Genomic DNA, 26,052 nt, shown 5'->3' on the forward strand with positions numbered 1-26,052 from the left:
TGAAGTTAAATCATGGTATCAGTGCAAACCCTGGGACGAGAGACGGGAAGCCCAAGTGACCGTCTTTCAAATGGACGAGTTGCAAGCACATAGGGCAGAAATTCGGACAATTAAATCTACCACATAGTACGTACCTACGGATTGGATCTGGCGCTTCCCGTTATAGTGAAAGCTATGGTGGAGGCTGATATCGTTGGCCATTTTGTGAGGCCGTTGTCACACTTAAAGATAATGTGGAGAGAATGCGCCAACCCTCAATGCAAAGAAGGTCTGGGAGACGGCGACGCGATTACGCACATACTCCACCGAGCGCAGCAGATTCTCAGCGTAACGCTCAAACGCAATAACCTATCTCAATCCATTTTTAATTGTCTAAGATAGACATATTAATCCTAATTATGAGAAAATTGTGCCAATAACCAATTGACAGCTATCCATGGTGAGTCGGATCGGTGTTTGTGGCCAGACAGAAAATGACAGTTCAACTGTGCCAATATCCTATCTAAGGATCTTAATTTATCCCAGTTTTTAAAATAATTAAAAAGCTATTTGATATGTATTAAACATAGACAAACATATTTTAATATTATTTGTACGGTTTTATTTACTTTATTTAGTTTATATTGATTATGAAATAAGTGTGTAAAGAGCAAAGGGATTGTATTCTATCCGTCGCCAAAAATGGATTGTCTTCGTAGGGTTTGGTTATTGGGATGCAGATAAGAGATCGATCGTCTCGGTCTGATCTCAGATTGTTTTCAATCTGAGATTGTGGATTAATTATTGGGAGGGAAACTGTTACCGTGCTTTCTGTCTATAGCGAGCAAATGGGGCTGCCACTTACGCTTTGATGTCTTATGATAAAAATGGTCTTTGAATATGTTGAATTAAAAGACGCAATATTTTTATCTGTTTATTATTATCCCATTGAACAACACCCCCTCGAAAAATATCTATCTTATTTCAATATGTTCATTATCACATTTCATACTTTATGGGGTTTTTATAATTATTGCACACACCAATATTAAGTCATAGTATTGCTAGATATAAATTATTGGGTCTATAGATGTCTTTATATCGCACCTTTTTTATTTTTTTTAAATCTAGCAATACTTCGACTAGAAGTATATAAAAATTACTTCAATAGACACAACCACTAATTTTATTGGAATGATCCTATTTACAACTTTGGCATACACTAAACAATGATTATAAAATGGCACTATTCTATTTATTTACACAATACATAAGTCATAAAATACATGAACCCCTGATAATATATGCCTAAACTAAAAGCACCTTTAATAATATAATTATTGTAATTATGTTTTCAGCTGGATTTTAAATAAGTTGCTCATTAGTCATTTGTTTTGTATCAAAAGCAAGGTTATCAAAATATTCTCCAAATAAATTACAGTTTTAAGTATTAATTAAATAAATATTTAATTTCTATTACTTGTTAGCTCTGTCTCTATTCAAAATCGACTTCGTACTGTGACATAACTACAAGACATGTTTATGATGATCTAAACATGTAGTAGTTATATACCTATGAAACCCATTTACAAAATTAATTTTCAAAATTCTGTTAATAAGTTAATAAATATTTAAGACATTTCATCAATAATTTTGCTGCTATTTGCTGCTAAACTTAGATTTTAAACTTTCAAAAAAGGCTAACTTTGTCTTAATAGTGCCAGGCACAGGGACGGGGCTGGGTGGTCTTTCTGGACTATACTCTTTAAGAACCTCGTCTGCACCTTCAGGGATTTCGTTGGCTCCTCCGGGAACCTTTATGCTTGTAGGCTTTGATAATTTTAGTTCTTCGCGAAATTGTTTAGAAATGCTTCTAGCTGTAAGACTGTGCATGTATAAATGTTTCGACTTGTCTTTTGTATCGAGAAGGTTCTCTTTACTCAATTGTCGCCATAGTTGGTGTGGTGGCTGAAAAAATTTCAACATATAATTATATATCGCATGTAGATTTTATTTTAACACAAATTATTTCATTAATATTAAAACGATAACTTTGAATTAATAACTTTTTTCACTTTTACGATTAAAATCGTAAAAAAAACCTTAAGTTATGTTTATTTTAATTTTTGTACAGATCGATTAGTATGAATTAATGTTATTTATAACTAAGGTGCCAACATCAATTCAGAAAAAATACAGGTACGCATTAGATAAGGGTATTTTACCAGATAAGTGTCTACCCTCTTAATATTAATGATAAAACATAAAAATGTCAAAATTGTTTATTTACTATATACATTAATGGTATAAGAATTTATCACAGAGTAAACACAGATGTTAACTAATTAAATACGCGTCAGTGTGTATTGAAATTTCATATATTTTTAAATTATGATTCACATAAAACTCACCTTAGTAGGCTCGTTAAGATTATCCATGCTGACAAACTTTTTAGCGAGTTCCTTCACTTTAGGTAATTGCGGTAATATTTCGTCTATTTCACTGATTTTTTCTAGTTTATTTTCTGACTGATCTATTTCGACGCCAGCGTCGTCACTGAGTTGCACGTTATGACTGAGCCTATCGATAATTTCGCCGGAGATCTCGTTATCAACTGAGTGTATATTGTCGTTTTCGTCACACTCGTATCGCGATATCTTATCTTCTGGTTTGCATTTTACTATCTCGCCAGTTTGAATATTATATATTTTGATTGAATCTTCAATACTGCTGGAGCTATAGGAATTTTCTATACTACGTGTAGGTGATTTTTCTGGTTCAGTTGACTGCGTGCTTGAATTAACTGAGTCAAGTATGTCTTCGAATTGTCTGTCCGTCTGATCCTCTACCACAACCGGTTTAGCAACAAATACCTCATTAGTGTCTTCGTATTCTATTAATATTTCATTTTTACCCTCTATTGGAACTGTCGTTACTGATTTATTGTTTGACTCTTTACCATTGAATTTTGTATAGTCTTGATTAGCGGCAATTGAATTAAATTGCTGTATTAGCAATTCCTGAAATTGGGCATGACATTAATTTGTTATTTGATGTTTTAAATAAATATATTATAATAATATGAAGATGAAAATGGATATGAAACTAAGCCCCGTTTCTTCTACAGACGAAAAAGTTTTTGATTAATCTAAATTATTATTAAAAAAAACATTTTACATCTAGTTAGGGATAATCATTAATTAGTAATTGCTAAGGCGTTTAAGTGTTATTAGTTGGAAGCAGATGCTGTGAATACATTAGAATGAGAGTTTTGTGCAATGTTAAAAGAAACAGTTTTATTAGAATCGTTAGTTTGCAGTAAGCGTTGTTAGTCAAATCATTTACCGTAAACTCACAACACTCACCACTAATTTCTTGGTGAATTACTGTTGGCAAACTGAAACTTAATCAGAAGGGCACAACTATTAAGTGCAGAACTAGTATATTAATAAAGTGCGGAGTGCTGTTAGTCAGCTGAAATCACCATGCTAACTTTTAACACTCAACAGGCATTTTGTTTGTGTTAAAACGAAGATATATCCAGAAATATGTTATGAATGTAATCATATGATTTGTGATTAAAGAGATTTTAATCCCTAACTATGCAGGTAATGTACATAGTAAAGATTTTAAATTAGAGACTGATCTAACTACATAATAGAAGGAGGTGTATAAATCGGAATGTTATGGTGATTCACCATATGTCGGCGTGAAAGCCTTTGTTTAACCTGAGACTCCCACCGAACGCGTAATTGAGGGCGGGCCGTCGCTTTGCCCGCGCGTACGCATCTCCACTGCGCAGCGTATTACTCCGCCTAACATTATTATACGTCTCAAAAAGGTCCTCGGTTATTTCTGGCATTTTTGGTATTTTTAGTCTAACTATATCCTCGTTTTCCACATAACCGTCACCTCCATATTTATTGTGATCTCTTACATTGGCACGGCTGACGTTGCGCCGATACGCAATGTCATCGGAATCTATGGGATTTTCGAAAATGGGGTTTATGGCAAAATTGGGGCTAGCGTTTCTAGGGCTGAATACGGCGCGGACGATGTTCTGATGAAGGGCGCAGGCTTCCAGATCGCTCAGTGAGCTGCTGGCACTTACAGGGGAGGCGAACTCAGTATCGAAATTGTCTAAGCTGCTCGATTTGTTGATCGAACTCGATATTGAACTTGTATCGCTAAACGTCTTCTCTCGTCCTCCCGACGAAAGTTTTGCTTCTTTAATATAATAATCTCTGCCGTAACTGTGTAAAACAGATATATTAATTAAAATAGAGTAAAGATAATTATGCGAAATAAATCTAAATAGTATTTACCGTTTGTATTGTGGAACTTCTTCAGCCAAAACATCTTTTAACATTTTCGGCGATGGACTCGGTGATCGATCATTAACTTTCAAACATTCTGTACTTTGGCTAGAATTAATTTTTTTATAAGTATCTTCATTGTCCGTCGGTTTGGTTACGTTCTCATTTGAAGCGAATTTATCATCTAAATTATTTTTAGATGTCAAACTATCGAAAAGGGACGATGTACTTTTAGCTAACAGTCTCTTCTGGATTGCTTCTGGTGAATAAGGATTGTTTGGCATTTCAACATAGTTCAACCATTTTTTCCGCTCTCTATAAGCTATGGTTCCTGAAATTATATACTTACATTATTAATACTAGTAGTCAATATGTCAGCATACCTAAATCCTTTAAATCTTTAGGACAATTTAATAGGAAAGATATGGCATTAATAGTGTCATAATTTCTTTTTATTGCATTAGATAAAATATCCTTACCTGGCATAAGTTCATCGTGGGCTTCGTTTGATACTGGTTTACTGAAATCAAAATTATGTTTGAATATATTTGTATGTCATGACAACAAGGTTAGGTTTGAAAGCACTGTTACATTAAACGGTTTAACGTTCAACGCTCCAGTGGAGGGGGAATAGAAAGAGATTGAGTGAGAGTGAATGAGTGGCACTCGAACGTATGCGCGTAATATACCTGGGCAACTTGGGTGTTGTCCAATATTCCAACGCAAGAGGGAGAGAAACAAAGAAACAGATAAAAGTAGGGGAGACATAGAGTATAAGTTACAGCTAAAGTCTGCAAATACAGGGGTCTAGGCTCTGAATATGATTTTGTCCCATTCTGTGTCGAGACCCTTGGTCCGTGGGGTTCTAGCGCATTAAAGCTTTTTAGGGAATTATCAAAAAGGTTAGTCGACATCACAGGAGAACGAAGATCTGGCAACTACCTCGCACAAAGAATTAGTCTTGCTATTCAAAGGGGGAACGCTGCTAGTATCTTCGGAACCTTGCCTAAAGGGATTCCTTTTAATAATATTTTTTAATAATTAAATTTTAAGGTTAGTTATTAGATATATTTTTATGTATTCTATTATTTGTTTTGAGTTGTATGTAAACAATAGCTTACCTCACTTGTAAAACTTTTATAAAGTATAAGTCTGAATTAGCTATATTTCGTTGGCTAAAAACTAAAAATTGCTAACGCATCTCGAAAAATTTGTCATCGTTAATTTGGTCTTGACTTACGTTTGAGGTTCATCTTCAAAATGTTTCCTCCGTAAACTGTCTGCGTACCGTTGTACTGGGATCGTTACTGTCTCTTCATATTCACCTTCACGTTCGTGGTTGCTCAGCGTGTTTGTCGACTCTAAAATGCATGTGATATTAATAAAAAAATATGTTTGCTAAAATTCCTAGCTACTCTTAAAACGATGAAGATAGGAAATTAAATTTGAAGAAATTCCATATGGGAATCCATACAAAAAAAAACGAGTGCGTTAGAAGATAAAAATATTTTAAAATTACCTTCGCCTTATTCAACGATTGTAGAAAAACGACACTAACAACAGAAAAATCTAAAATGTTGACTATAGCTTACTTCAGGTCTAGTTTTATGTGACGCGCGCACATCGTACAAAATTAATCTCATCTTTTTAAATGATGTATAACTTCAATAATAAAACAATACCTTTTTCATTAGGAATCCCATCCATTTCGAGACTGTCAATGGACATCTCTTTTGTATGCCTTGAATCTTCAAACACGTCGTGACCATTTATAGCGGTTCTGTGGATTTCTTCTTTTAAATTGAATTCAGTTTTTGGTAATGGACCACTGTCTACGCCAAGTAACAATATTGAGTCTTCATGGCGATCTATTTCTTGTATCCCTACATTTTTTACTTCTACTGCATCGACTGTGTCTTCGCCTTTAGAATATTCATTATAAATTTTCTCAAATTCCTCTGATCCGTTAACAGACATAAGACTGTCTGGTTCGAAGTCTAAGACTTCGTCTACTTTGGGTTTACCCCCTATAACGTGTTTTGATTCTAAGACCTTTTTTATATCACTCTGATATGTTTCGTTCTCTTCAGTATCACTCGCATTATCAGAAAGGTCTGTTGTATCGTCGGCATCCCTATCGCCAATTAAAACTCTGTACTCTGTATTAGAGTTTGGAACTAGCATAGGAACCGGAACCGATTGAATATTTTTGATTTTCTTCTTTTGGAAAAGCCAGTTCTCCTCCCACGAACCGTCAATTGCTTGGATGTCACTTCCGGAAACTTCATCGAAGTCTCGATCAATGTTTTCTGAAATTTAGAAATATGAATTCACCTAATTATATTTAATATATATATAATATATATTTAATATTACAATACCACTTGATATTTTTAAGCCATCCACCATCTATTCAGTGAGATCCCAATCTACGGAAATGAAAGTTCATCCAAGTTTTGTTTTTTTCAAATTGTAACCTTAGCATATAAGTGTTCTCATGTAAGTGACTAATGTCTATTATGAGAATAAATGTCTTTAAACCTAACCTCCGTTCGAGTTTAATTACCTTTTGCAGTTTCTCATTTTTAGAGTTTAACATAAAAGTCTATAAGTTTTTACTGGATCTTAAAAAAAACGCTGAGCTAAAGACATAGTAAATCTAGAGCATTATGGTATGTATTACCTGTTTGGTGGACAATATCTCCACCAAATTCGGGGAAAGGTACGCGTCGTGGCAGCTCCACGGCATCATCGGTTGCTTCACCTTCTTCCCAATCTGAGACATCGTCGTCACCACGAATCTGAAATTGAACCGTATACAATTAATAAATTATATATTTTATAATCATAACGTAAACCTTCTTTGTTGAAAGTTTTTTATTAAATTGTCTTTGAAAATTTCAAACTATTGTTTAGAACACTTTTTGTTGTAAACAAACCATTTGACAAAATACAATAAAGTTGGTAATTAATAGGTATATGTAAAAAAAGAACACTGTCTAATGCTACCATGGAATAAATAGGTTTAAACAATTTATTTTGATTTGGTGATTTACAATAGATGCAACTGAATAGTCACTTTTTTTTAGAGCAGTTACAGAAATAATGCCAAGAGATTGTTTAGGTTTCTCTTAAAACGTATTGTACGTTTTAAGTATTATTTTTACAAAAGTCTCCAATTGATTTGTCATAGTTTTGAAGTGAAACCCTCTTATAAGGTAAAGAGACCACACATTTTTTTAGGCTGTTCATATAATAAAAAACGCTTATTTCAAAATACCTTTGATCCTTATGAACTGTATCCTCATAATATAGTTCATAAGACTTACAAAGTTCGAAAGTAAGGAAGCTTTATAATTTCATACAGTTAATAGTAGTACATAATAAATTTATAATCGTCCATCATAAAGAGGAAAACAGTCAATAACAAGTAAACTTACAGCACTGACAGATGGTGAAATTTCCCTTGCGTTACGTGAGTTGAGTTCCAATGACCTCGGAGATGATCTTTCGGAAGGCGATGGACTGGCACTAGCTGAGTGGATTCCGCTGCTGCGACCGCCAGATCCGCTCTCCGTTTGATAGCGTTCTATGACCTGTAATTGTTTATTAATAATTATGTGTTTCGGACACTGAATTCTGAGGTTGGGTTATATTTGTTCAATAAAAACAGGATCTACATTTGAGCCCCAGGCAATGGCCCCATTTTCATTCCAAACGAATAATGTTGATTGGCACATAAGAAACTTATGTTTTTTTAAACAAAATAAAACGTGTGTGTACTTATGTACACACAAGATAAAATATTTTGTAGAAAAAAAGGTAGAAAAAATAGAAAAACTATATAGATGACTTCGGGGTGTCGGTTTTTGTGACTTGTTTTCGTATCGCAAAAACTTACTCTCATCTTATTTCCCTAACGCGCCAAAGAACTGAACTTTTAAAAAAACTTATACAAAAATAAAATAATTAATAAATTATACCTACTATCCCTACCGCTGAATATAAAGTGTAATGTATATATTTCTTCAATATCCATTCTATTAAAATCAATGTTGTTGTAATTTGAGTAAAAAGATAAGATTTATGTATAACTTAGTTTTAGGAAGGAATACAAAAGACAAACCACGCGACAGACAATGTACTTAAGAAGCAGTTTTCCATGTCCTTAAAGATATGTTCTAAACGAGTAGAAATATTTAAAAATGAATATATGTACACCAAAAGATTAGTCTTCCCTTCGAGTATCAAAACGAATATGATTATAGCAGCTAGAATTAAGAATAGAATAATGAAAATTTATATATGAAATCAATTTTCATTATAAAAGAGGTAAGATCATATTGAATTCTATATAATTATAAGATTACATTTTAGATAATTTACACCCGATTTACTTTGTTAATACCAGTTTATGGTAGCTCGAAATTACCGAAAAAATTTTTTTTTGAGAACGACACGTTTTACAAACAAAATCGATGACAAAGGTATATAAATTTTGGTAAATTTTGCACACTTATGTATAATCAACAAAAAAAAATATAAATTGACTCTAAATTTACTGTCAGTTTTTAGACTGTAATTAAATTAAGTAAGTTAATTTTTTATTTTTTTTTATAATAAATATCCTTTAATCTGCAACTCCGTTATAAGGAGAAACATTGTAATACAAATTACTACATATATATCAATTTTTTTAAATAGAAGCCAATGATAAAAACTGCAAATCAGTTATCAAATCAAGTTGTCATTAAATGATATATTATCAGATTATAGTGATTTTAAGGACTCTGCTTTGGCCCTTGATCTCTGCAATCTTATCATTGTTAACATACGCCAATAATTAGCAAATTTGCATACTTTTTATAATTATATATTTAGATTAAATATTTTTTATAACTGAGTCACATTTGATTTTATTTCTATAGAAATTTACGTAAAATACAGTTTAAAGTTATAAGTCAGTTATAATGATTATATTAAGAATTAATATTAATAAAAGGAAAATCAATCTAGATCTGAAATATCAATAACATTAAGCTATAACGTCCGAATATGTTTATGTCTACATATATATTATGACTCGCTTCTATTTTAGTTATATTTCAATAAAATAACATAAAAGTCGCCTGTGGGTATTAGAAACATTTAGTATTTTGTTCAATAATGCAAGAAATATATGGAATATATTATAAAATTGCAACACAAACCCCGCTCTGAGCTTCGTCAATAATTTTCTAACAAAGCCTATTAAATGACAAGTTACCTGTGTATCTTCACTTGAGTCAAAAGAACCGTTCATAGTTTCGATGCTCACAAAGATAATATTAATACAGCTATTTACAATTAATTGTTAAAATTATACAAGGAAATTCACACGATGCTGCACGGTTTTCACTAGAACACTGGCTTGTGTTGGAGCGACGGACGCACTAGGGTTGTACTAAATAATAAATAAAATTAAAATAAATTACTTACTCAAAAAGGGATAAGTGTTTTTTTTAACTAAATTATAAGTGTAATCAATAATGTATTTATAACTGTAACACTGTTTATATAAAATTGTAATAGAAACGGAGAGAAATTTGTTGATTTAATTCAATTATAGTATTCTTCGCTATTAATGTATTTAATAATAATATCCAATTGTATCTAGTCACTCGTTAAAAACGGAAAAAAATAAAAAATAAATATCATTTACACATAACAACACATCAGTACATCACGTTCACAAAATTGATCACGTATAGAAACAGGCAAGCTAACCTTACCCAGCTTATCACATACAAGAAGAAAAGGAAAAGAAAACCGTCGAATGTCGATATCATTATGACAGAAAACACATGATTTCAACAGTAATTAACTAATAATGAGCTTACCATTTCTTTACACGGCTTGGACATCGAACATACTAAGTCGTTATCATGATAACAGCGCTATCAGGATTGATAGCGATAAATAAATCAGATGGATGTTTATTGAGTTTTTGATGCTGTTGTAAAATGTGCGCAAAGGTATTGTAAATTTACATTACATAATAATATCTATCTTCATCATTTGGTGCGTAATGTTTCTATTTGCTTTCGGTTTTCCATTTAGCTACCTTTTTTGTTTCCGGGAAGATGACTTGAAGTTTAGTGAAATAATTAACAGCATAATCATAGAGATGCGATAGTGGCAACGATTGATTATTCTATATAGCAGTTTGAAACATACAAATGTATATAAGAACGCATAAAAATCTAAATTATACGCCTAAACCTACTTTGATTTTTCAAAGTGTAGTTTCTTATATTCAATATAAAATAGAGTGATAGCCCTAAATAAATGATAATCTAGCCGACTAAAGTATGTAGTTGCAACTTATATGGATTCGTCTTCTGTTGTATAATACGAGTGCAACGTCCACGGAACAAAACATTGTAGAGCGCTTCAGTGGCTTAAAAAGTGTCAGTCAGTCCTGTCAGATTAGCATGGACAACTGAATAGTTCATGAGTTTAGCATGGGTCATCATGAAAGTCGATTATAATTCTTATGCTAAACTTTTGCTAGAACGCAACCTGTAATATTAATAAAATTGCTGAGGCTAATAAAATGTACGACCATGTTACAAAATAAATTATTTACTGATATTATCTACCACGCTTCTAATAATATAATCAAAATCACACGTTATTAATTAACACATAAAAAAAACATCTGAGGAAATTTATACGTTGAACAAATTGTTTATTGATTGGGTGTTAGAATTTTTATTAATCTATTGCTGAAATCACTGACATCGTAATATTATTAGATTTCTAATAGAGATTAAAATTATCATTTTTAATTCGAATTTCATAGATTACCGATAAATGCAAAAGAAGACAGACTAAAAACAATGTTAGATGACAATAATTGATTTACAATCTCAGATTGAACACAATCTGAGATCAGTCCGTGACAATCGATTGACCTCCTATCTGCATCCCAATAACCAAACCCTACGAAGACAATCCATTTTTGCCATGGATGGAATGCAATGCATATTTGACAATAAATATAAATCAAATAAAGTAAATAAAACCGTACAAATAATATTATAATATACAAAAACATATCAAATAGCTTTTTAATTATTATAAAAACTAGTGTTAGTTAAAATCTTAAGCTAGGATATTTGCACAGTTGAACTGTCATTTTCATACAAAGGTCCATCTACATACACCGATACAACCTAACATAGATAGCTTGTATCGACAGATGGCTATTACAATCCGTCGTTTGGTTATTGGTTGAGATGTCTAGCTCAGATGGTTAAATATGGATTGAGATAGGTTATTGGGTTTGGGCGTAATACAGTGTATACTATCATATCATATCCTATATATATAATCCTATCATACCCTAGCCTACACCCTAGCCTACAGCTAACTTGCTACAACTGCCAACTCTGAACATCAATATTACGTTGGCCTTCGTTTATTTTCAATCCAGATTCCGGTTCCGCTATATTTTACTGTATAAAAAATGACAAACACAGAACCTGCGAAACATGCTATTGGGATGCGCATAACCGCGCGTGTAAATACGTAAGCAATATTTACGTGTAGTGATATCAATACATAATTGTTGTACTTTGATCTACTTTTTCAATCAATTATAACTGTAATGTTACGTTAATTAACAAGATTATGTATGATTACATAATTCTATCGAATTATTTATGAAGTGTTGTGAAAGCTGAATCAATATGTACCAGCGTTTAAAACCTATATACTATATTGTGTAAAACATATTACTGATTTTGTTTCACCTTTAATTCTGGCAACATTTCCTCGTTGTATTGCGATACTTTTTCCTTGAGCGAGGAATGCACCAGATGAGCGCCTGTGCACTTCAACGGCCCAATAGACTACATCACACATATTATTTTTTGAATTGAATGAACCTCTGTTTTGGTATGGCGGCAACGAGCCTTCGGGTAGGAGCTGCAGTGAACCTACAGGTTCGAATTGATTGACGTGGAATAAGTGTTACCTAGATGACCTTATGTTCCAAAATAAACGTATTTTTTTAGTTTTTATTTTAGTGTCTTCATGGGCATCGATATCCTTTTATTTGCATTTGCTCAATAGAAAAATCAAAAAGGCTATGAAAAAAGTCAAAGTACCTTGTTAAGTATAGCAGTAGCTAGAAGATCTTCGTAAGAAGACTCTGTGGGCGTTGAAGGTTCTGCTGCATATCTGGCGAGCGCAGGAAGAGCTGCAGCTTCCTCTACCACTCTCGCTACTAGGCGTTTCAGTTGCGCATGCGCACCACTTGCACCGATCGTCCGGTTACTATGCGCTGCTTGCTGCTTTGGTAAATCTGTAGAGAGAATTAGTGCAATGAGTTTTAATTGACTTCTGCTGTGATACTGTATTGAACAAGAAATCATTGCTTATACAGGTGGTATTAGCTATAATAATCGTCAACCTTCGAAAGGAGACCCATAAGAAAAAGGAGCACTGTATGTATTTTCATAGAAGGTATAAATTTCTCTAGTTTCATTGATAATACCAGATTGTAACAATTACAGTACATTAGGAATATCATAAACTTTCGCCTTAGTGCTATTAGTGTCGCGAAAAATTCCGTGAAAGCAACGTGAATCTCTAATTAAAATAATTAATAACTACCATTGTTGTGCAAGTAAAAACAATAGCATTGTAAAAATATGCATATCTCTACGAGGAATAACTTGACCAACTATTGTTGCAAGAGACGCTATGGTAGGGGAGCCCACGATGCTAAATGGGGATTTACTCGAGCGTCGTGGAGACCTATTGGGTTGCAAAGCTTAGATGATAAGAAGAAAAAAATGTTATATAATATATACCTTTTCATCGGTGGGGAAAGCGGCTATAGATGTTTAAATATGTAAAAAAAAATTGATGCATGGACATACTCGAGCGCGTCAGATATTGATAGCATCAATGTTCTACGTATTTTTAATAATGTACGTATGTTAATCTGATCATTTGCATGATGGGGGTGGTTGTACGTAAGGGTTAAAAATGAAAAAAAAAAAAATTTAATCGAGCGCGTCAGGTTTTCTAAGGGGGTGTTAAGTGCACCAAAACAAAAGCTCTCATTCAATAATCTGACGATTTCGATCTGACGCAAACTCGCAGCCATTATTATAATGTGCAAAAAAAATTCGCCATTTTGAAATACTCGAGCGCGTCAGATTAAGATATATATGGTTCAGATTTATATTTTAAACGTACTGTCTCATAATCTGACGATTATCTAGAGGGATTTGCCTGATCTGACAAAAAAAATATTAGAAAAACGGTTCACCCTAAAGGCCATGCCTGCAATACCATTCCTGGGCGCTTAAAATTGTACTTATGAGCTCGCTGAGTTCAAAGAAATAATATTTCTATGCGTTTGAGTTCTCCCAGCTCGAAAGTCTGATAGAAGTTTCATAGAACCCTATTTTTGAAATTTTCAAACCCCCATAACTTTTGAATGGATCAAGCAATTTTCCCGCGGTTGACGGCGATCGACGCATTTTTTAAGCTCTAATTATTTAATTTCATCAAAAACGATAATCCGATATGAAATGTCGAAGTTATGTGATAGAAACACTTTTTTCGGTTTTCTTTCGTTCACGATATCTCTCGAACGAATCAACCGATTTTGACCAGGTTGGTGGCGATCGACGTCGTTTTTCAAGCTTAAAGGTGGATTGTTTGATTGAAGTTGATGGATAAAGCCGTTTAAAAACAAAACCGAAAAAACCGCAAAAAAAACACTTTCAAAAAAACAAATTGTTATTTTTTTAGATTTTTCAAAATTTCTCAAAATCTATCGGTCCGAATCGGTTCAAATTCACATGAAATCTAATTTTGAGGGAAACGCGGAGAAGGAAATGTAGGCATCACGCAGCTGCACGCGTTTATCGCACGAACTTTATCGACGAAATTTTGTTATTTCGGCTTGCGGAAATCGTCAGATTATATATTTTTCAATATTCTTGAATTATTTCATTCAAAATAAAAAAAAAATTAGCTACGCTCGAGAATGTCAAGATGACGTTTTTTTTTACAACTTTGCTGCCCTCCCCTCTCTTTACGTCACTCTCAAATTGTCAGATTAGTGGAATATACACTTTTTAGGATGTGATTAATTCACACTACCTTAATCTGACGCGCTCGAGAATGTCTGATGATCAATTTTTTTTTACTAATCTGATCCTGTATCCTTCACGGGCGGCCTTATATATGGGCCTCATATTTGGTGGAGGTACTGAACCGGGTACAAGGTATCCCCCTATATATTAATCTGCCGCGCTTGAGTAAATCCCGAAATCCCCTCTTGGGCTCCCCTACTACTACAGAACAGAAAATTGTTGCGAATTATTAAAGATATTATATGTAGGTACAAGTTTCATCAGAATCAGACTTAGTCCTAAGTCTCGTTCTTGAATCTTACGTGTCGGAGCCGCCGGTACTTTTAGTTAGTGAATTTTTTTTTCAGTACATTTTTGGATGAAATTAGGATAAAGTTCGTAACGTAACGTAAGGATCACAATGCTATCGATAGTGGGATACATAGATAGAAGAAATATAATAATAAAGATAATAATTTATTTATTTTTCTCCCATATAACATTTACAACAATAAATAAGATAACAGTTGTGACGGTATTGGGAGACTGGTTTTCAAACTAGGTAAGAACCTGTGATATGGATAACCAGGCTATAGATACAGAAGGAATATCAGTGTTGATTCAAAAGTTTTGAAGCACTAGGTGTCACTGATCCTTCAACATCTGAGAAACCAAAAAGATTATTCCATATCGGTGGGTAATCTTTGTGAACAAAATTGTAATTAAAGGAAGTTATATATTAACTTTGTTATTGAATTAGCTATTAAATTGTTTTTGGAAGAGCTGGAAACTCTGAATATATATTTTTGCCTTAAACTGTTAGGAAATCTTACATATTTTAATGCATTGTTATATTGGATAAACACAATTTTATTTATTTTTTAATTATATAAATGACTATCCTTAACCATTGTAAAGTGGTCACGCAGCTTATATAAGAGAAAATATTAATAAAAATTATTTCTTAAGAATAAATACCTTTTATATATACTTATTAAATCTATGAAAACCCATTACGTATATAATTGAAGCCATGACATAATTACCAATAGTTTGTTACTTCAAAGTTATTATGTGTAATGAAGACAACTTTGACCCCAATTGTATAAGAGAAAAATGTAAATTGTCATAAAAATAAAATTAAAGAGATTTACGTTAAAGGGAACTCTTTGTTTGAAGCTGGGTGTTAACTGGCTTTGATAGCTTTTAACTAACATAAAATAAGGCGTAGTTTGCGACGGTAAAAAAAGTTACTTAACTATTTAAGCGTTCTTAAATCTAAATGGCTATTCTATTAAGTAATTCAATAAGTGAAGTCGACCTATTGGAAATTATCGGAAACGCGAATATTATAGTACAATGTCACACATGTGTGAAAAAGTAAAGGTACCAATTTGGTTTGAAGTGTGCGGGAATTACTAATATTTGGTTTGCGCTTATTATTTACTAAAATATATTGACATAGACACACTTAAACATAGAAAATAACAATACAATAAAATGAGAGATATCAAAAACAATAAAAAATAATAATAAAAGTTTAAAAAAAAGAAAAAGAAAAAAAACATTTTTTTGCCGGATAAAACAAAAAAAATAAGATTTCGTAACTTGGCTAATGTCAGGTTACATAACAAAGGTAGTCTTAAAATCTAGTTTCCCGGGCTCACTAAGATAAAAACCTTAGATGTAACTTATTTAATGAATATAAATTTATTATACTAAACTTATTCTAACAGTAGAAAAGGTTCTGTAATTATTTTTTAAATGCAAAAGTACGTTTGCGACTTACTATTACACACGAGCGTGGGAGTTAAAAACTAAACAGAAAACACTAGATCAGTCTACTCGTAGAAATCCGTAATTAGAGAATCTCACAATATTAATTATCTTGAGTGAATTGAACGACTATTTAATGATGCTATGGCCTTTGCCTTTGAATAACATCGCTATAAAAAACAACATGACTTGTGTATTTACCTTTAAACCAATATACATTTAGTTTTAATTCCTATTGCAATTGTGGAATAGAAGATAAAAAAAATATTATACGTTAAAGAATAAATTTCATATATTAAATATTTTATTGCCACATGTTCGTAGTGACGAATAGCTTTGCAAAGAAAATACTTAAAAAAACTGAAGAACGATTTTTTCAGAAATAATACCGCTGAATATTATTTTGTATGTTTTAATGTGAAATAAGTACATCTATGTAAAACATTTGTATTTAAAGATTCTTTACGATGTATTTTACAAGTTCTGAGTCTTGCAAGACTCATGGTTAAAGAATAATTATCTCAAATCATACGAATATGGCAATGCATTAGATTATTTCCTTTAAAGGTTGCAACTTCTACGAAGTAATTAAAGCCATATATACACTCGTTGAAAGAAAAAGGAAATTATGCGACGACCTTTCTCTGCTACGATATTATGCAACTGGTTTGCCTTCCTTACCAAAAGAATTGATTCAGAGCTAACCTGTAGATATAATATAGTATTATAACATATTTTATGTAATGAGCTTCAAAACGCTGGTTAACAGATAAGTAATGAGCTTAGTAGCTTTAAGTAAAACGCTTTATAAAATACCTTTTATAAATACGTAACTAATTACGAAGTTGACTGACTGTCCTGCTACAGTTGTCGTCGTAAAACGTCCTATAAATTTATTTTCTTTAAACTGTTGATCACCGCATTTCAGTTTTATATCTTTAATAAATCTACATTGGCAAAACACAAACATAATCTTTTTATAGGATTACCTCAAAGATCAATAGCGAATAATATAAAATGTAAATTATAAAAATTTATAAAACTATTGTTTTAGTGTTTAATTTTTTAATTTAAACTAAAACTTAGCAAAAGCATTACAACTTACCTAGTATCTCCTCAAGCCAATAACATGACACGTAGAGAAAGATGGCGACACCAAGCCAGAAGCCGATCAGAAGCACAACCAGATATTCCAACATTTTGTTATCACTTTCAAGTCATTGCTCACTGAGTTTACATTATATTTCAATCTATTTATAGTCACTGGTTATAATGTTTAAACTTTTAAAGCTTATCGAGCATGTCTGGTCCAAATTCCAGACTTGTAATATATCTATAATAAGAATGTGAACAATGTATATTACAGAAGTTCATGCAGGTTATATATACGATTATACGTTATAACTAAAGCACATGACTGTCTCTTTTCATCACAGTATACATACAAGTTGATAGAAAGAGGCAAAAGAGTATATTAGTTTTTATGAAATAGATACATCCTAGTCTCTAACTTTTTTATTGTCATAAAACATACGCCCAGTCATTGCCCTAAAAATCTCAGATAACTTTTAGTGTGTACTAGATTCTCCAGTCGAGACCTTAGTACCTTTAAGACATGCAAGAGCTGGTTCAAACTCACTCCATGTAATCTCTAGTATTCCCTCTATGAATCTACCCTCTTTACTGCTAAAGTGTCACCCGTTAAGATGGTGATGGTATTATGAATAAAAAAGAACAATGTGCTATTTTAGCCGTATTTAATGAAGGCATGCGGAGATCACGTGGCCCCAGACATTGACATTCAAAGACGTAAAAGTAATTTTACACCTTATCACTTGTTGGTTATTCTGAATAACCAAATAGTGATAAAGTATTTTAATACATTTCAAACTCAATGTTATTTTTTTAGAATTTGCGAGTTAAAATAGTCAAAATGTTTTTGTCTAAATAAAAGCCTCAGACATTTATTTTTAATTTTAAAATCATATTTAATAATGGGTATTTGTTAGCGTATTCCTAATTTTATATTTATCGTTTCTTTGTACATATAGTTTTTGATCGTTTCATCTTAATACATCATAGAGAAAGTGTAGGGTCAATATTATCTTTGACACCATCTCTCCGAGTTTTGCTTTGTCATAATCTGTAATATTCAATTGCTATTGTCCATACCATGACATTTAATCATAATAATAACATTTAACCTCATTAAAGCGAAATCTTCCACGTAACATTAAAATCTATATTTAAAGATTTGTTTTCTCTATTACTAAGCAAATAATATTTTTCTTGATTCTTTTATGCCAAAAACTTATATCGTGTTGGGGCAATAGCAAATGCACCTAGGTAAATGATTTATAAATTACAAGAACTTACTACTAATATTCTAATCAGCAACGAGGTATCTCTGTAGGCTGTCCTTACAAAAGATAATATTTTGGTACATAAGCATAAGTACACATATATGAATCATACTACGATTGTAAAAATGTCCAACAACACATAAGTTACTCGAGAACAGACGCCGCAACACTAGCCTTTTGCAAATCTCTAGACATCATCTTCCTTGATTCACTCAAGAGCTACCATTACATTCATCAATAATCACGTATTTTAATTTATGACGTGAACCCGCGACCTCAACATATGCATTCGAACGCACTGACTGCTGGTCCAATACGACAATTTAACATACTATGTATGCCTTTACGAATTCTATTGAACAACCACGCACCGCTTATCCAAGTTAAATAACTATTGTATCACGGAATCATTTGCAACCTAAAACGATTAGGCGTACATTGTTTGGTTCTAAGAATTACAAACACCGGACGATGCCAATACATAGAAAGGAAACGCATTAGAAAACCTAGTTTTTCCTTGTTTAACTTGCGTTTTCTATGCATTTCCAAACAAAGTGCAGTTTCCTGCACTGACCATATGGACACGTAGGGCTACAGCCTCACTTTCGCTTTGCAGTTCAATGGCATTTGTGTACTTGTCCGTACATATGATGTACTTGGTTATGGTTAAGCATTGGCATTGAAGAAAGTTTCCAATTATCAATAATAAAAACTAGATAAGACTCAATCCCCAATGTTGGCAACCAAAAACAACAAACCTTAGTCGAAAATAGATTCTTTAAGTCGATAGCTGGCTCGGATCCGAGTGTTCGGCACCCGACGTGCTGTATGCCGATCATTAGGAACCGAAAATTGTTTTTGTAATAAAAATAAAAATATATATTTATACATATTTTTAAACGTTCCTATTTACTTAACCAAAATTCATCATAAATAAATTTGGTGTCGTGCTATTTTACTTTATATCCGTTGTTAAAAAATTTGAATCCCTTGAAAATCACTTCACACACACAAAAGACGTACATTTCATAAACAAATTCAAATATTTGAATATCGAACCAATCCCGACAAATGTAATTATTACATCGAAGGCCAACATCGCAAGTTTTCACTTGTCTAAAGGGCAAACCTGTTCATCATCTGACAAGTGGCGACTGCGCAAATATTGAGTAATGCTCACACATTCTGTGCAACAGGCCTACTTATCGTAATTAGATAAAGATGGTTGAAATCTAGGTGACAATGTACAGGGTACCAATGCATTTGTGTTGAATGCATTCGTTTGTTTTTACTACCGAGATGTGGGAAAACAATTTCAAGTCAGAATGGAATAATGTAGCTTTACTAACACTAAAAAGTCATCTCGAAAGTGGCGATTCAGTAATACATACGAATATTACGATACTAATAATAAACATTAATAAAAGTACAAGTTTAATATGCAACGGGTCATCAATAATATTCGGGTTAGCATAGCATGTGTATCTATGTTTAAACCGAATTTGAAAGGGATTACATTAGGATTTTTTATGAACTGCTAATAAAATAAAATCTTAATACTGCCCTCAAAATCTTATAGGGCAGTAATTTAATTGGGAAAACGCACACATTATAGTGATTAATAAAAAGAGCGGACCGTCTTCTGGTTACTTCTATCTAGGTATGCCATAGTAATTTTGTATGATGATTTGATATTTTAAAAGAGTACCGAAAGTTTTTTACGCCAGCTTCTCTCGGTGTACACCCTCTGTCTTCTTCGGTAGATAGGGATGTCTACCGATACAAATTTAATGATTATGATTCCAAAACAAACATTTTATTTTAATGGTGATAGCGGTGACATTATAATAAGTTTGTTTTATAGTGGGAAATTTTTTTTTAAAAAATAATTAAATATAAATTTGAAAGCCCTTCTGATTTATTTAACTTGCTCGTCGGTTTGATTATGCAAATGTTGAGAAAAAAGTAAGTAGTTCTCACTGACCACTCACGCGCAGTAGTTATGCGCATTTTACATTAGAATGTAGGTTTATAGATGTAAAAGTAATTCAATATTCGTACTGTCCGTTTGAGGTGCCGTTACTGGGTCACATACATGAATTAGAACTTTGCTCTTAGAACGAGTTTTAATTACTTAATACAAGTTTAAGCAGTAGTTTTGTAACGCTTATTACCACATTTAAGTATTGGTCCAATTTGTACATGTTTCAAGGACAATGTAATATGTCGATTTCAGAATAGGTCAGTAATATTTCTTTTTCTATTCCAATTGGAATCTTTCCACCCTATCCATTATAATGTTTCCTACTTAGCTATTTCTTTACTGCCTAGGGTAGATTTAGGATAAAGTTTTATGTTTGAAGGAGACTTGTAACGCCGATCGGGTGTCTCACATTGGTTGTCTTTAAACAAGCACAACATTATCTTAACAACCAGATAATAAAATCCGTTCGGAATAAGAACCACCGAGGGATTTGGCGGCAATACTAAATTACGTTTTTTATGTTCACAGCACTGTTACGTCATTATAGTTTGATAGTAATCTTCTTGATATGAAAAAAATAATAGAACATTTTTGTGTGAATAAATGACGTGATGTAAATTACGTGCAGCAAAATCAAAGTCGTATCATTTCGCCGAGAAAAATGACCATAGACGCAGCGACTAAACGTTAGACGATTAACATCCTGTAATCCTATAACTTCACTATTTTATATAAAAATATATTTTATACTACGTATGTAAGCTATACAAACACCCGGTTTGTATAGCTTCAGCTTGCGTTTAGCTATATGTATATAATGTTAAAGGTAGTAATTATGTTTTTAATATTGTTAAAACGATCAAAAACAATATACGTATAAAATAAAAGCAATCATACATATGCTGTTTGCGTTCAGAAACATCGAGATATGTTTCTGGTTTAACTGATGATCTCATACAAAGTTTTTACGTTACTTGATTTACGTTGTTATTTTGTTCTTGAAGTATTTTTTTGAGTTTAACAGATCTTAATCATTTGCAATATTAAAACACAAATTGCTGGACTGAAAATTATAGTTAAGATCATACAGTTGAAATTTACGTAATTATTTTAGCACTTCGACCAAGAGACTCCAAAAGCAAGCAACAGTACAAAGTTTTTATAAAAAAATATAATTTATTATACAATTTCACGCAGATAGTCTTTGATATTTACTAACTAGATTTCTATTCAATATTAATCAATGTTCTTTTTTATAGATAAATTCTCTATTAACATCGATTACAAATTTAAATATACAATATAACTTTGCCTTTAGATATATTATTTTTTTGTGAATATAGGTATTCTGAAATCATTACACATGGTTCAACGCGTAATACTGTGGATGCATGTCGCTTTATAATTCTCTACTGTAGTCATACATAAGTAAGAGTGTTATACACTAGTTTTGCATTGTTGAAGTAGTCAGAGCCATCAGTTTTATGTTTTATTGTGGGATGATTAAGAAATTCGGTTACGTGTAGTCAATTGACATGTATAAAAACTTTACGACTTAATTAATTGAAGGAAATGCTATAACAGATATCAGAACAATAGAATGCTTTTTCCGAATTACACATTACACAAGCGAGCTAGATTACATACACAAATTAGCTTATTTCTAAATCAAGTTGTTTTAGATTACAACAACAACAATAAAAATCGTTTATTCATATAGGTAACATAATGTACATTTATTAACGTCAAAAAAAGAAAAGAAATATTCATAAAAATATTCTAATTTTACTTTATTATTTACATACACATTACATTAGTTACCTGAAATCCAGAAAGATTAAGAATTCATATTCACCTTTCCTGTTTAAGGCTTTTTAAAAATATAATTAAATCATTTGTAAGAAATTCGACTTTGATCTTTAAAAACTGGTCGGTACAAAAAATACCAAGAACGAATGCCAAGTTTTATATTAAAAAATACGAATAAACGAATAAACATGGTCGCTATACCTGCAAAAGTGTAACTTTAATTGTATTTCTTTGTTTGTATCTATCTAAATCAAATTACCAGGTTGATATACAAGTCCCTAACAGTCTTAGTCAGTTAAAATGTATGGATTGGTACTGGGTTACAATTTTTTGTGGGGTCTGAGAACGCAGCGTCTTTATAATAAATGATTGCTTTAGATTTTATAAGACTTTTGTGGTATCAGTTCCTAATAAGTTGGTGTATAGTTTATATATATAAGGCGTTCACGAAATAAAATGTTTGGTTGTATTAATTAATCGTGTTGTTTGTCGTTATCCAAATATAGCGAAAATATAGCACTTAACAATATGACGTAAAATTTGTCATAACTCGTTTATCTGTTACAGTTTTAAGATTAAGGATTTTGCAGGCTTAGTTCACAACCTACATATAAATCGAATTATCAAGGTAGTTACGTAAAAAATCGCGTATATATTAAATGAGCTTCGTTTATTATTCGTTTTTAAATAAGTATTTGTCTTTACCCTATTGATTTTAAAACTCAATCTCTATACGGATTTTTGATTAAGTGTAATGTAAATTATATCTGTTCGGTATAGAATCATTTTTAGTTTAAAAAATTAATTGAGGGCCATGAGGGTGGTCCTAAAAATATTTTTAACTCGGCTGATCCGCGCATTCGCATTGTGAACGTGTCGTGGTTGAACATTCGTTGCGTACAGTTAGATGCAATTTTATAGTGTTTTTTTTGTGCATCTCTTGTCAATAGTTACGTCCTCCATTTAGACTATTATAGTGAGTGTTTTTGTGCGTATTCGTGAACTATTATTGTAAGGCAAGGTACAGCATCAGTCCTAACATTTCTTGTTCCCAAAACTAACAATCTATCCATCCTTACGGCTGACGTGTTTTTTTTGAGCCTTTCGCCCTAACAAGGAGCAACCTTGAGGTATGTACTCAGGACTTATTTTAGTATAAAATTACGTATCAACGGCCACCGAACCGTTCTTTGTGATACATAATTTTTTGGTAGCAGAGCGTGGTTTCATTTTAGTTAATGATTTTTCGGTATATAAGTCCTGGGTTCGTAACTTATTAATGCATATATCTTGTTATATTTGTAGGGATTATAGTGTTTTGATAGTGTTATAAATTGTTTTTTGTAGTAAGTTATTAGCCGCTTATTATAATTTGCTTTTTATTTGATTTTTGTGCTATTGTTTGTTCTTTTATACTTTTATATAATGGCGGTTTCGCACAAGGCACAAATAGCTGGTGTATTGCGGTGGCTAGGATCGGCCGTTTTAAATATTTCGCGAAAAGATCGCGTTCAGGCCCTTCTATCAAGAAGTGACGCGTTAGAGGATAGGATGAAAGATTTATATAAATCGTATCAGGCATTACTTGAATTGGGTTTGGAACCGGAGGTGATGGACAAGGTTTGTGCAGCCGTTGGTATTATTAAATTAAATTCGGCTACTCAGTCAAATAACCTTCAATCGAAGGATAGTTTAACTTTTTCAAGTGGTATTATAGGTAGGTTACCCAAATTAGATTTGCCCCATTTTAGTGGCGACTTAAGCCAATGGGTGGCGTTTATACATTTATTCGATAGTTTAGTGCACTCAAGGGGTGATTTAACATCTGCTCAAAAGTTGGCATATTTGTTGGCTAGTCTCACCGGGGAGGCTAAAGGGTTAGTCCAACATTTAGCACTTGTTGACAACAATTATGATATAGCCAGAGATTTACTAATGAGGCGGTATCAAAATATACGTAGGCTAGCGGATAGCCACGTAAATGTCATTTTAAATTTACATAGTAATGTGCAGAGCCACAACTTAAGAATTCAAGTTTTAAATCCTTTATTAGTGGCAATTAATGGCTTAAGGGGTTTAAATTTGCCTGTAGATAGTTGGTCTTTTATTTTGTTGCATATTACATTACAAAAACTAAATTTAGATATGCGCACCCGATTTGAACAGGCGTATGGTGGAGATTCAACCACTCATCTTCCCACGTTTGATGAATTGATCTTGTTTTTAGAGGATGAGTGTCGCAGACAGGATAATGTTCCAGCGCCGTCCACGACGCCGGCCCCAATTTCTACTAGGCCGCGACAACAGCATATGCGCTTAATGCGACGCCCTGACCAGCGAGTTTATAACGTGGCAACTCAACATTCAGGCAAATGTTGTGTTTATTGTCGAGTCCCTGATCACACCGTTGTGTCATGTCAAAAGTTTTTAGCATTACGTTTTCAAGCACGGCGAAATATTGCCCGACAGCGGAAGTGGTGTTATGGTTGTTTAGGTAAGCACCTGGCATCACAATGCCAAGTGTCACGACCATGCAAACAATGTAATGGCAATCATCACATTATACTTTGTGGTAATATGAATGGTTCACCCCAATCAGCTGCACCGGCACGGGAGTTTGTTGAAGATATGCAGAATACAGGTGATCAGTGGAATGGTGGTGTGAAGGTTAGACACTGTAGTTTTGGTCATGCTTCCAGGCACCGTACAGGATCAGGTTATTATGATTATCATCGGAGGCAGCCACCACCCTGCAGGGGCGGGGGAAACTTAAGGTCTCATGACAGGACTCGTGTCACCTCTGATCAGCAACAACTTCCTAAGAGCAAAGATAATTATGACTCTTGTGCATCACCTGTTATTGAACAGCAACGTCGTGATTTTGTTAGGCCTTTGCCCTTTTCTGAGTGGCCTCGTTTAGGCCAGCGAGTCCCTGAACCAGAAGGATATTGACTAGGTCACGTCCCTACTAGAACTCCTACATCCTCCTCCTATTACTGTTTTGTTACCCACCGCACAGATTTGTGTTGGTTCTCCATCAGGTGAGCAGGTAACCACGCGTGCAATTTTGGATTCTGGAGCACAGGGAAGTTTGGTGTCAATGGATTTGGTGGATAGGTTACAGTTGCGTATTTTCCCTGCTAGCGGGAGTATATTTGGTGTAGGTGGCTCTAAGGTTGCTGGTTTGCGGGGACAAGTTACACTTACTTTTTCTCCTGTTCAATGCTCTCAGCCACAGATTACAATTTCTGCCATAATTTTAGATAATGTTATGGGCAGACACCCACTTGTTAAATTACCATCGGAGATATTAGATTTTACACGTAGTCTAAACTTAGCGGATTGTACATTTCATATTCCAGGTCAAATCGATTTGCTACTCGGAGCAGAAGTTTTGGGAATGCTGCGGCTAAGTAAAAGCACACTTTTACAACCAGCGGGTTTAGTAGCAGTCACAACTGATTTTGGTGATGTCATTATGGGTCCTGTGTTTCCAATAGAATCTCTTAGCGTAGAAGATGGTAACTTGTGTGTGGGACTCTCACTTGCTGAAGCCATTCAACGGTTTTGGGAAGTCGAAGAGCCTCCCACAGCGGCTCGTGAAAATCCGGAGCACCAAGAATGTGAATTGTTTTTTCAGAATAACACTGGTCGTCTCCGCTCGGGTAGGTTTGTCACGAGGTTAC

General features: G+C 33.1%; 1 protein-coding gene across 4 annotated transcripts in view; it reads right to left on the reverse strand.

Moving 5' to 3' along the window:
- Nucleotides 1-900: 900 nt before the first annotated feature.
- Nucleotides 901-26,052, reverse strand: part of LOC110994984 — an 82,961-nt gene continuing 57,809 nt past the window's right edge. Inside the window, exons 2-12 of one of the 4 annotated variants that reach the window (XM_045632658.1) lie at nt 17,316-17,543; nt 12,449-12,645; nt 7,736-7,891; nt 6,979-7,096; nt 5,978-6,604; nt 5,536-5,656; nt 4,775-4,815; nt 4,305-4,626; nt 4,091-4,232; nt 2,391-2,999; nt 901-1,947 (exon numbers count right to left, since the gene is read on the reverse strand). In XM_045632658.1, coding sequence (XP_045488614.1) covers nt 1,639-1,947; nt 2,391-2,999; nt 4,091-4,232; nt 4,305-4,626; nt 4,775-4,815; nt 5,536-5,656; nt 5,978-6,604; nt 6,979-7,096; nt 7,736-7,891; nt 12,449-12,645; nt 17,316-17,409 — 2,736 coding nt within the window. In that variant the 5' untranslated portion in view covers nt 17,410-17,543 and the 3' untranslated portion in view covers nt 901-1,638. Of the gene's footprint in view, nt 1,948-2,390; nt 3,000-3,344; nt 4,233-4,304; nt 4,627-4,774; nt 4,816-5,535; nt 5,657-5,977; nt 6,605-6,978; nt 7,097-7,735; nt 7,892-10,066; nt 10,164-12,448; nt 12,646-17,315; nt 17,544-26,052 lie in introns of those variants that run through there. The other 3 variants (XM_022261929.2, XM_045632659.1, XR_002600232.2) reach the window with 3 other exon arrangements.

This window comes from Pieris rapae, chromosome 20 (assembly GCF_905147795.1).
Source record: "Pieris rapae chromosome 20, ilPieRapa1.1, whole genome shotgun sequence".
NCBI classification, from domain to species: Eukaryota; Metazoa; Arthropoda; class Insecta; order Lepidoptera; family Pieridae; genus Pieris; species Pieris rapae.